General features: G+C 40.5%; 2 protein-coding genes across 2 annotated transcripts in view; one reads left to right on the top strand and one right to left on the bottom strand.

Moving 5' to 3' along the window:
• Window positions 1–1,329, top strand: part of LOC111400838 (carbonic anhydrase 2-like) — a 2,766-nt gene extending 1,437 nt beyond the window's left edge. The window contains exons 5-10 of the mRNA XM_023028269.1: window positions 89–205; window positions 279–332; window positions 434–519; window positions 626–731; window positions 830–988; window positions 1,183–1,329. Of these exons, the coding sequence (XP_022884037.1) occupies window positions 89–205; window positions 279–332; window positions 434–519; window positions 626–731; window positions 830–988; window positions 1,183–1,224 (564 nt within the window). The 3' untranslated portion in view covers window positions 1,225–1,329. The remainder of the gene's footprint in view (window positions 1–88; window positions 206–278; window positions 333–433; window positions 520–625; window positions 732–829; window positions 989–1,182) is intronic.
• Window positions 1,330–1,626: 297 nt separating this feature from the next.
• LOC111400837 (protease Do-like 1, chloroplastic) lies at window positions 1,627–12,111 on the bottom strand. Its single transcript, XM_023028268.1, has 8 exons — window positions 11,643–12,111; window positions 11,442–11,564; window positions 10,784–10,955; window positions 9,415–9,452; window positions 3,100–3,298; window positions 2,780–2,932; window positions 2,493–2,627; window positions 1,627–1,992 (listed from the first exon to the last, which is right to left on the bottom strand). The coding sequence occupies exons 1-8, from the start codon at window positions 12,044–12,046 to the stop codon at window positions 1,915–1,917; spliced, it is 1,302 nt and encodes a 433-aa protein (XP_022884036.1). The 5' UTR covers window positions 12,047–12,111; the 3' UTR covers window positions 1,627–1,914.
• Window positions 12,112–12,141: the final 30 nt, after the last annotated feature.

Consider the following 12,141-nt stretch of genomic DNA (forward strand, 5'->3'; position numbering starts at 1 on the left):
TGTTTTATAATTTGAACTTCTTTTTTTTTTTTTTTTTTTTGCCATCTATTTATCTTCAAATAATTGATGAAATGATTCAACATGGAAGTATATGGTATTTGCCTGCTCCGATTCACGTGTCTGCCCGTCACACGTCCTGAATTTGCACCCGGGAGAGGCATTCATGGTCCGAAACATTGCTAACATGGTCCCTGCCTATGATAAGGTTAATTATTATTTTTATTTTTCGTATTTCTGAAGAGAAAAATGGGATTTGAATATTATTTATGTTGCAACAGGTTAGATACTCTGGAGTTGGGTCTGCCATCGAGTATGCTGTTCTTCACCTAAAGGTTGATACAAAAGTTCATTTCAATTTTTGTACTTTCTAGGATAATTTTTGTTTATTTGAAATTCTAAATTAACCTGGGATTCTCAAAATACTCTTTGTCAGGTTAAGGAAATCATAGTCATTGGACACAGTGCATGTGGAGGAATCAAGGGGCTCATGTCTCTCTCTGATGATGGATCCACCTCCACGTAAGCCGCTACTTCTTTACATATTCCAGTTTCAAATTCGGAAAGTGGATTTGTCACTTCTTTCTCTCGTTCAAAATTGTGTGATTCTACTTGAGTTTGTGCGCAGTGACTTCATCGAGGACTGGGTGAAGATCTGTTTACCTGCAAAGGCCAAGGTGAAAGCCGAGCTTGGGAATGCACCTTTCGCGGATCAGTGTGGACTATGTGAGAAGGTAAACACTTTGATATTCAGATCTGTATGCTCGTTTTTCTTATTTACTCGATGTGAGATTCATGGTTAACGTGCTTTTATTATGTAAAAATGCAACAGGAAGCAGTGAATGTATCACTTGGGAACCTGCTGAGTTATCCATTTGTTAGAGAAGGATTGGTGAAGAAAACTTTGGCGCTAAAGGGAGGATATTATGATTTTGTAAAAGGAAGCTTTGAACTGTGGAGCCTGGAATTTGGTCTTTCTAGATCAGTCTCTGTATGAACAAATTAATCTCTGTTCCCTATGAAGTTTTTAATGTCACAAAAATGTATTTTAACGATATGTGTAATGGAGAACAATTGTGTCATCCTTAATTTCTTGTAATAAATTCAGAAATTGTATTTTCTGATAATTAATAAATAAAAACAGCATCCCAGTTTTATTTATTGTAATTTTTTTGGTTTTTTTAGGTAAAAGATGTGGCCACAATACTGCATTGGAAGCTCTACTAACATACTGCAAACTCTCATGGAGCTTTCTTCTATTATCATCTGATAACAATCCATTTACTTGCTTGTTATTGTGCTCGAGTATCAATAAATTTCTCACTTCTATAATTAAATTTTTTTTTTTTGTTGATAGATGACATAACTTAAAGTCTTGAATTATTTTATGGGTTGTTTGTTACGACTAAGGGTACAATATAATTACGCTGAACATAACATGCTCAATCAAAATATAGTCGATGTCGAATGCCAGCCAGATCCCAAAAAAAAAAAAAAAAAAAAGGGAGTCGTGATAGTTCATCCTATCATCTTGGTTCTAATTATTGCCACTTCGAAATCCAACAGATTTCTGAAGTAGTGCACATTACATGACCAGAAATGTGTGGATTGAACATCAGAAGAGTGACATAAGATCAAACAACCTATGTGCAAACACAAGTTAAAAGATTATCGCTTTAAAACTTTTAGACCAGGCAGAAGTACAAATAAGTGGAGCTTCACTAGAAGAGCATGCTCTGTTGTGGATTCTCTAAATAAGGTAGCTCTACAGAACACTGCACACTGGCAATTGCTTTACGATACAACAGCACGGTATGTGGACTATTTACAGTTCTCAATATTGAGAAGCAAAGAGTACACCTTAATGATAGGCATCTTCCTTTTGAATTCACAGTAAAAATTACAACATCAGCAACACTATGACTCATCGGGCTTTGGTTCGAGGAATACTGGGATTTTTTCAAGGTGATCACCTCTTAGTACTTCCACAGTTATCTGCGCAACAAGATCAAATGATGACTCTATTATGAATTTTTTTCCATGTAAATTGAACCAAAAGAAATAAACTGGTCCAGATGTTTACTTGAATTAAACAAAAGTTATCCCCAATCCACAAGAAGTAAATAAATTTTTTATTTTTTATTTTTTAATCGACTTTTTCATAAAATGGTTTGCAAGTGGGCGATTGAATCGTGTTACTCGAAGAATTAAAAATATGCAAGCTAATGTAGGATGATAATAATAAACATTCAGGATCATGTCTAAACTTTGACACTGACAACTGCAGTTAGGAAGTTGAAGAAATTGAATAAAGCCACTTGTACAATATTTATGCACAACTTGGTTGACAACAAGTGTGTTGAAAAAATTCTAGCCATTGATTTTAAAAACAGTTTTTCAAATAAATGGATGTGATATTTTGCCAACTCATGGATTATAAACCAAGTTGTAAAATAAATTGTACAAGAAGCATGATTCAAAGAAATTAGCCTTACCTTATCACCCACTTTGCATTGGTCCAGAATTCTGTACAGGTCACTGCCATTAGAGACCTTCTTTCCATTGATAGATGTAATTACGTCGCCCAAAATAAGTCTGCCATAGGCATCACGTTTAGTAGATTGAAGACCCTGCAGGACCAAGATTACACCAACTAGTATCAGCACTCAACAATTTTGTCTGATAAACTTCAAAATTCCAAACCTTTTAAAGTAGAATGAAACTTCCACACCATAACATCACATGAAACCAAGGGAAAAGAAGAATATATCAATAAACGTACTGCTTTGCCAGCCGGCCCATTTGGAGGAGCATCCAATACAAGAACGCCACTAACTCCGAGTTGCTCCACAGACTGATCAGGTGCAAACTTTATCCCCAAAATTGGTCTGGTGACTTTCCCAAACCTCACCAACTGATCAACAATGCCACCTACCTGGGGGTATGAAAGATACATCAAAACAATTTTCTTCCTTTACAAAAACTATATATCCCACTCGTCATTACATCATCTATGAAAAGGCTTGAAAAAGGGCCAGCTAAATAGAATTTATACCATACATTACTGAAGTCCCAAGGACAGAATATTAAGTAATTACTTACGGTGTCAACAGGAATCGAAAATCCAACACCAGACGATGCACCAGATGGAGAGTATATGGCTGTATTTATCCCAATAAGGTTTCCTGAACTGTCAAGAAGTGGCCCTCCACTATTGCCCGGATTAATTGCAGCATCAGTCTGGATGACATCCTGGATCGGACGTCCTGTAGCGGCAGAACTGATTTCCCTTCGGAGTCCACTACAAAAAAATGGAACTTATGATAAACCATGAAGATACCACCAAAGTAAAAGAACATTAAAAAATACTGGCTTATTTGCTGGTCCTTGATTATCCTTACGAAGTGAATAATATGTCAGATCTAATAATAGACGGAATCTACCAAATATATATACTTGCTTTTTGCCTCTATTCGATAACTGTTGGTCAGTTCATGAACTATTATATAAATCTTAATAATAATCAAATTAAACATAACAACAAAAAAGAAAACAAAATCAAGCAAGAATTTATCCCCATGAACAATATCAAGGGCCCTGTCTTTACATATTTAACCTGTTATGATCTCCTTTACAGGCACTGGTTTCCATGACACTACGTTGAAGACTCTCTCCATTAGGGTTTGGCTGTTCTGGTTTGAATTAGTTTTTAGAAAATACATTTTTTCAGTTTGTTGTTAAAAACTTACAGATTCCATGTAATGTAATGATTAAAATCAATTGTAACTTCGACTTGAAATTTTAAATTAATTGATAAAACCAAACCGAAGCTTAATTGACTTTGCACTACTTCTAGGGGGTTAGAAGTGAAGAAGTTATGATGTAGATTGAATCTACAAACACACGACAACAATAACCAAACGGATTGAATTCAGAAACAAAATTTTATTATTTCGTCAACAACTAAGAAAACCCTAGAAGGCGTCTTGCAGCGTTTTAAATATGAAAGAAAAGATAACCTACTGTGCCAGCAGTCCCAAAATGGGCTGGGCTATAAAATGGAAATAACAAATGCTGAAAATAAATAACACAAAAACTTAAAATGCTGTTTTGACACACTAAACGACTTCAAATGCCCAAAAACCCTCGTACATCACAGCAAAGCTGTGAGTTCAATCCGAAACGCTCGCTACCTTTCCGAAATGGGGTTAGGGCCCAAACCGGACACCAAACACAAAAGTTACATTAATTTCTTTGAAAGCCGACCATCCAACCGTTCTATGTATGCCAATGCCTGTTCCTCCACATAAACCTCATCATTCTCCCCGGAATCAATGGGATTCGCCCTCGAATCAGAACCGGTAGCACTATCTCCCACGTTGTCTCCATGGTATGGCAAAAGATGCTTTACTTTAAACACGTCAGAAGTCCGTATATGGGAAGGAAGTCGAAGGCGATAGGCGTTGGAGTTGATCTTCTCCACAATTTCCACTGGACCAATGGTACGAGGTGATAACTTCGAATGCTCATGAGATGGCACTCGATCCTTAGTCAGTACCGCCCAAGCATAATCCCCAACGTCAAACTCAACAAGACGTCGATGCCGATTAGCCGCCTCTTTATACTTACGGTTGGACTCGAGCAGATTAGCTCGTGTTTCCTCGTGAACTTGTTGCAAACTACGAACAAAGTCAACAGCTGTCCCATGCAGCTGAGTCTTAGAGGGCAGAGTCAATAAATCAACAGGGCTGCGGGACAGAATACTATACATAACCTGGAACGGACTGAAACCGGTGCTTCTATTTCTAGCATGATTATACGCAAATTCTGCCTGGCTAAGCCGCTGATCCCATAAGCGTAGATTATCCCCAACCAAGCACCGCAACAAGTCACCCAAAGAACGATTAACTACCTCTATTTGCCCATCAGTTTGAGGGTGATAAGCATTACTAAAATTGAGCGACGTGTTAACTGACTTCCATAAAATCCGCCAAAAGTGACCGACGAACCTCGTGTCTCTGTCAGATACGATGGAAGTGGGCAACCCATGCAACCGATAAATCTCTCTGAAAAATAATTGAGAAACCTTGACAGCATCAGTTGTGCGCTTGCAGGGAATGAAGTGCACCATTTTAGAAAAACGATCTACCACCACAAAGATGGAATCATTATCACGTTGTGTGCGCGGTAAACCCAGGACAAAATCCATGCTAATATCAGTCCACGGAGCTGAAGGCACTGGTAAGGGTCGATAAAGACCAGCGTTTGTGGCTTTCCCCTTTGCCACGTGGCACACCCTGCATCGTGAGACAAACTTCTCCACTTCACGACGCATAGTAGGCCAGAAAAATGAAGCGCTAATCAAAGCCAAAGTACGATCTCGCCCAACATGACCTTCACCATGAAACTCCTCAATCAATTTCAGACGAAGGCTGCAATCTGGTATACACAACTGAACACCTCTAAACACATACCCATCCTCTAACAGAAAAGAGGAATGGTGTCCCTGCAGTAAACTGTGATAGATGGGGCCAAAATAAGGGTCATCAACATAAAGAGAGACAAAGGTCTCAAACCCAGTGACCGCTACCTGTAGCCGCGCTAATAACCCATGCCACCGACTGAGCGCATCTGCCACACGATTAGAAGAACCAGCCTGATGTTTAATGACAAAGTTGAACTGCTGCAAAAAGGCAACCCATGATGCATGACGGGCAGATACAGACTCCTGGCTTGACAAATGCTTGAGGGCTTCATGATCGCTGTATAAGACAAATTCTCGCTGAAACAGATAATGTCGCCAATGGCGAATGGCCTGAACAACAGCATAAAGCTCTGCGTCGTAAGTGCTATACCTCCCACGAGCCCCTGCCAACTTCTGACAGAAATAAGCTACTGTTTTCCTTCGTGACTGAAGACAGCTCCGATACCCAATTTAGAAGCATCACAATGTAATGCAAAAGGTTTTGTGAAATCAAGCAACGCAAGTATCGAGGCTGAAGTCAGACACTCCTTAATGATCAAAAATGCTTTCTCAGCCTCGGGTATCCACTGAAACTTACTCTCCTTCATGCAATCAGTAATGGGAAACATGATGGTGCTGAAGTGCTGAATAAATCGTCGATAAAACGACGCTAAACCGTGGAAACTCCGCACATCAGAAACTGACTGTGGACGCGGCCACTGCCGAATCGCATCAACCTTAGCTGCATCCACCATTACTCCACCGGCTGACACAACATACCCCAAAAACAAAACACTATCAGTATAGAGACGCACTTCTTATTGGCTGCAAAGAACTTCTCCTTGCGTAAAACAGTAAGGACTTCCCTTAGATGTACACCATAAGACTCCTCCGACCCACTGTACACCAATATGTCGTCGAAGTATACAACAACGCACTTACCAATAAACGGTCGAAGTGCTTGGTTCATCACCCGCATGAACGTGCTCGGTGCATTGGATAGTCCAAACGGCATAACTAGCCACTCAAATAATCCCTCCCGTGTCTTAAATGCTGTCTTCCACTCATTTCCAGGACGGACTCTTATCTGATGGTAATCACTTTTCAAGTCCAGTTTGGTAAACACAGTTGCGCCGGCCAACTGATCAAGCAAGTCATCTAGCCTCGGTATCGGAAAGCGATAACGAACTGTAATTTTGTTGATGGCCCTGCTATCTATACACATCCGATAACTCCCATCTTTTTTTGGCACTAGGAGTGCGGGGACTGCACACGGGTTGAGGCTCTCTCTGATGTACCCCTTCTGCACCAATTCCTCTACTTGTCTCCTCAACTCTTCATGTTCCACTGGGCTCATTCGATAATGTGGGCGATTAGGCAATGACGCGCCCGGTACCAAATCAATGTGATGTTGCATATCCCGCAAAGGCGGAAGACCCTGTGAAAGGTCATCCGGAAACACATTATGAAACTTAGACACCAAGGCGGCAGCTTTGGGGTGAAGACCCGTCCCCTCGACTGCCATAGGAACTGTCGACACTCCTGTCGCCTTAGTTCCCACTAACAACAGTACAACACCTTTTGCCAGCATCTCACGCACAAACAAAGATCGGGAAAGTAGATTACTACTGTCCCCTGTCGAAGACAGACACTGCGTATCTTTGGAGGTAGTAATACAATCTTTTTATCCGAAAAGGTGAATGTATATGCATTTCGACGCCCTTCATGGCACACATCCCTATCAAACTGCCATGGACGACCCAACAACAAATGACATGCATCCATCGACACCACATCACACCAAACACTATCACGATACACACTGCCAATAGAAAAAGATACCAACACACGGCTAGTAACACGAATTTCATTACCTCGTCTCAACCATGCTAGGCTATAGGGAGCAGGATGAGGTTTGGTGCTTAACTGCAGCTTCTGCACGGCCGTTTCAGATATCACATTTTCGCAACTGCCCGAATCAATGATGAACCTACACAACTTTCCTCCAATGGTACACGTAGACGGAAAGATATTGTTTCGCTGCAGGTCCTCAGACGACCCCTTGGGTGTAAGGCACGCCCACCGGACCACCAAAAGAGGCCCCGTGTCACCTGTATGCACAATTTCAGCCTCTTCTTCTTCATTCTCCACATGAACAGGATCGTTAACATTGACTTGTGTTGTCCCTCCAATGAACAAACTTAGGCGTGGCTGCCCATGAGATGGACAGTCCTTCCTCAAATGACCAAAACCACCACAACCAAAACACTGGCTTCCACGCCCTCGTCCACCAGGAGGAGCCCAGCCACCCGGATTAGCGGTTGGAGGAACCACTGGCCGAGTGTTCCTATCAACGCCCCGACCCCCAGATGTAAAGGATTGGGACGGACCAGATGTGGGATTTGGGACGAATTGTCGACCCCCACCTCCAGATGGACCACCAGAAATGCCTACTACAGAACGACGTTGTCGTTGATTTTCAGCCTGAAGTGCTCGCTTGTGAGCCTCAAAAATAGATACCGGCGAGAACATATTTAGGACGTTTTGCAAATTCAATCGTAGCCCACCAATATAGCGCGCTACCAACTGGTCTTCTGATTCTCCCACATCATTTCGCGCTATCAGTTGGTAAAACTCTGTGGAATAAGTATCTACAGATCGATTGCCTTGTCTCAAATTCTATAAGCGCTGATACAAAGTCCTGGAATAATTAAAGGGAAGAAACGCTGCCTTCAACTGTTTCTTCATTTTTTCCCACGACTGGATTTTCGCCTTACCCTGACGGATCCGATTTTGCTTCAGTTACTGCCACCACGCAGCAGCACGACCACGCAGACGGGTCGCCACCAAAGGTACCCTTTTATTGTCGGGCACTTCTTTGTAATCCAAGATCTCCTCTACTGCCGCCTGCCAATCGAGGAATTCATCTGCCTCAATTCCACCGTAAAATTCAGGTACATCAACCTTGAATCCGGATTCCCATCGCTGAAACGCGTCCTGCTGTTGCACACGAGGCTGTTGAACACGATCGCCACGTGCCTCTGACAAGGTCTCCTCATCCGACCTCTCCCCTGATTCAGATCCACCTCCACCATCACTCACTGGGGCACGACGTGAAAGAGCAGGAGGTGTTCCGTTCTGCACAACCTCTGCCGCCCACGTCATGAATTGATCAAATCGAATTGTCAACGCCTCAACTTGATTACGCAGATCTGCAACTTTATCACCACGACCACCACGACCACCACGTCCTCTCCCACGCACCATGCTCTGATACCAAAATAATGTAGATTGAATCTACAAACACACGATAATAATAACCAAACGGATTGAATTCAGAAACAAAGTTTTATTATTTCGTCAACAACCAAGAAAACCTTAGGAGGTGTCTTGCAGCGTCTTAAATATGAAAGAAAAGATAGCCTACTGGACTAGCAGTCCCAAAATGGGCTGGGCTACAAAATGAAAATAACAAATGCTGAAAATAAATAACACAAAAACTTAAAATGCTATTTTGACACACTAAACGACTTCAAATGCCCAAAAACCCTCGTACGTCACGGCAAAGCGGTGAGTTCAATCCGAAACGCTCGCTACCTTTCCGAAATGGGGTTATGGGCCCAAAACGGACACCAAACGCAAAAGTTATATCAATTTCTTTGAAAGCCGACCATCCAACCGTTCCATGTATGCCAATGCCTGTTCCTCCACATAAACCTCATCAAGTTATGTGGCAATTTTTTTTTTCTAAAAGGCATAGCAATTGGAATCTAGAGCTGGTGAAGATATTCTATTAACTTTTTAGATATTGTCGGATTATTCTCCATTACATCTTCAAAACTAATGAACTTCTACAGGTAGAACACTTATAATCTTCAACAACATAAATACAAAAAAGCTGAAATGATTCAAATAGTATCAAACTTATGCAGTCAAATGTAATGCATGAATACCTGATAACACCAGTTGTAAGTGTGTGGTCAAGGCCAAACTGCAAAACATACATTTAAACACAAGGATCATGTCAAACAAAGGCTTATGATGCCATATTTGATGAGAATGAAATCCATGTATTCGATATTGAAGTGGATAAATCCCGCACTATACATTAAAAGGCATCAATTTCCATTTTTTTCTATTCATGAAAGTTGTTTAACTAAAAACTCTAATTTCTGGAAAACATAACAAGTGTGGTGGTTCAAACCAAGGGGATGGTTGACTTGCATGAAGATATTTGGCAAGGAATGGAACAAACTTGAGAATGGTATGCCATCAGGCAAATGTGATAACCTGTTTTGATATAACCTTGTGATGAAACAACAATAAAATTTAAGACATCAGTATTGTTATCATTGCTAGCATTTGATAGGGCAAGAAAATTGTAAAACAGCCTAGTATTCCCATAGGCTGTAACATGTATTTGAGCCACAGTTTAATAATCGAACCTAAAATTAGGAAACGTGAAAAGAATTGATTAAGCTAAACTGGCATTTCTAAAGCCTAATTAATGATTACTCAGTTGTTAAATATAATTTCATTATGGTCAAAATATGATCCTCCATGATTAGAAGTATATGCATTTATCAAAGGAAGGCATTCGTCTCTTAAATCTCTGAATGGTTTTTTAAGTTAGTTACATGTATATGTTTTCCTATGAGAAAATGAAATATCTTAATTTTGTTGATTAAGAAAATAATATTTGTACTGCAACTAGTTAAACAATCACTGGTCTATCTGTTGGGTCCTCATGTGGATGTGTCATTCAGCAGTCAAGGGCATTGGCGGCGAAAGGTTCCCGTAAATGCATTGGTGCCCGAAAAACTAGGGACGATAGTGAATCAATGGAGAGGCTGGAAAAGGTGGCTGTGGTGGTGAAGCTGTCAGAAGAGGAGAAGGGATAAAGGCATTGTTACACAAAGATGCACGCTTTAAACCTATTTTGGGCCAGGGTAGATCAGGTCAAGTTATTGGGCAAGAACCTAGTAATTGTAAAATCAGTAATTTGGGCTTTAGCCCATTTTTGTCATCACATCCCCTAAAAGGCCATTGAACATCACAGCCCAACAGGCATTAGAAATGTGGGTTCATTGACAAAGATGGAAGGAATCAGCAAATTTGACACTAGGGAATGCCAATATCATTGTCACATACTAAGCACTGTCTAAATGGTTTTCTTCATCTATGCATGACAAACACATACTTGATAAGAAGCCTAAATTCAGAACATAGTATATGCACACTCTTGTACCAGAGAACTTACGATGCAAAAGACTTCAAACGGGGAAGTTTATTTTAACGATAAAAAAGGATTATTTCACTTACTGGATTTCCGATAGCATATACTTTTTGACCAACAAGCAAATCTGCAGATATGCCAATTGGGATAGGTCTCAACTTGTCTTTTGGTGCATCAATTCGCAGAACAGCAACATCTTTATCTTGGTCAAATCCAACAACTTTTGCATCATAAGTGCTCTGGTCAGCAAGTGTAACCCTAAACATGACCAACACAAAGTTTAATTTCAAAATATAATAAATAGAGAAATCTCTAAGAGGTTTCCAGAAATTTGTAGAAAGATTAACACATTCAACCAAAGATTTTGTCAATAAAGATATTCAAAGCATTTGGCATAAAAATGACTCCAATTGCAAAGCCATTACGTGGCAACTATATAGTCTTTTAAGGCACCTAAGGTGTTTGCAATGCAACACAGCTAGGCATGTCAAATGTCTTGGATGAAACGTTCTTGACTCGCATAGTATTTTATACCATCTAGCAAATTCAACGAGATAATATTGAAAACTAGGAAAAGCCATTCTCCCTAAATGATGAAACGCTCTTCAAATTCCGTTTTGACCGTGTAAAACTCAGCTAGCACCGTCGAAGTAAATAGCTAATCAATTACATCACGCAGAAATTTCAATGAATACATTCACAAGTAGCAGTTGACAAGAAAAAATCAAACAATATTAAAATTACTTGAGATAAGATGAACCCCGGATCACATGATAATTCGTGACGACGTGGCCCTGCGCATCCCATATAAACCCTGATCCTGATCCTTGGGGAACTTCCAACACATCCAATGTAAACGCGTCCTGCCTAATGCACATATACCAAACTAAAGTCAAACTAACAATCAAAAGAAATAAAAAAAAGTCATAACTCAAATTTCTTTACTTAGCAGCAAGATTAGTGATGTAGACAACTGAAGGAGTGTTCTCCTGAAAAAGACGAACTGTGGCGAGCTCATCGGTCTGCAATTTCCTCGGCGTAGTGACTACAAAGGCCGAGGCCGAATCAACATCAGCTACAAATAAGCAAGCCGACAAGGCGACTGAGGTACAGACCACAAAGAAAGAATCTAAAAGCTTCTTCAAACTGTTGGAGCCATCATCGGGAAGCTCAAAACTGAAGGATTTGTAATTATCGTCATCTCGAATCGCAGACACTATAATTGAATTTTGGCGTTTAGCGTTCAATAGCGATTTTGAGAGTGCAAAGTTGGGGACTGAATTCGCAATGGCTCTACGCGGTACAGTTGGAGTTGTTCTCGAGAAGAACGTAGAAGCCATTGCAGCCATTGTTACTGTGAGACAACTGCAAAGAAACGAAGTACCACTCTCCTATTGGTTGGTATTTGGCAAACGTGAATATGTGGATATACGTTGTTAACAGT

The sequence above is a fragment of the Olea europaea genome, chromosome 10 (genome assembly GCF_002742605.1).
Source record: "Olea europaea var. sylvestris chromosome 10, O_europaea_v1, whole genome shotgun sequence".
Taxonomy (NCBI): Eukaryota; Viridiplantae; Streptophyta; class Magnoliopsida; order Lamiales; family Oleaceae; genus Olea; species Olea europaea.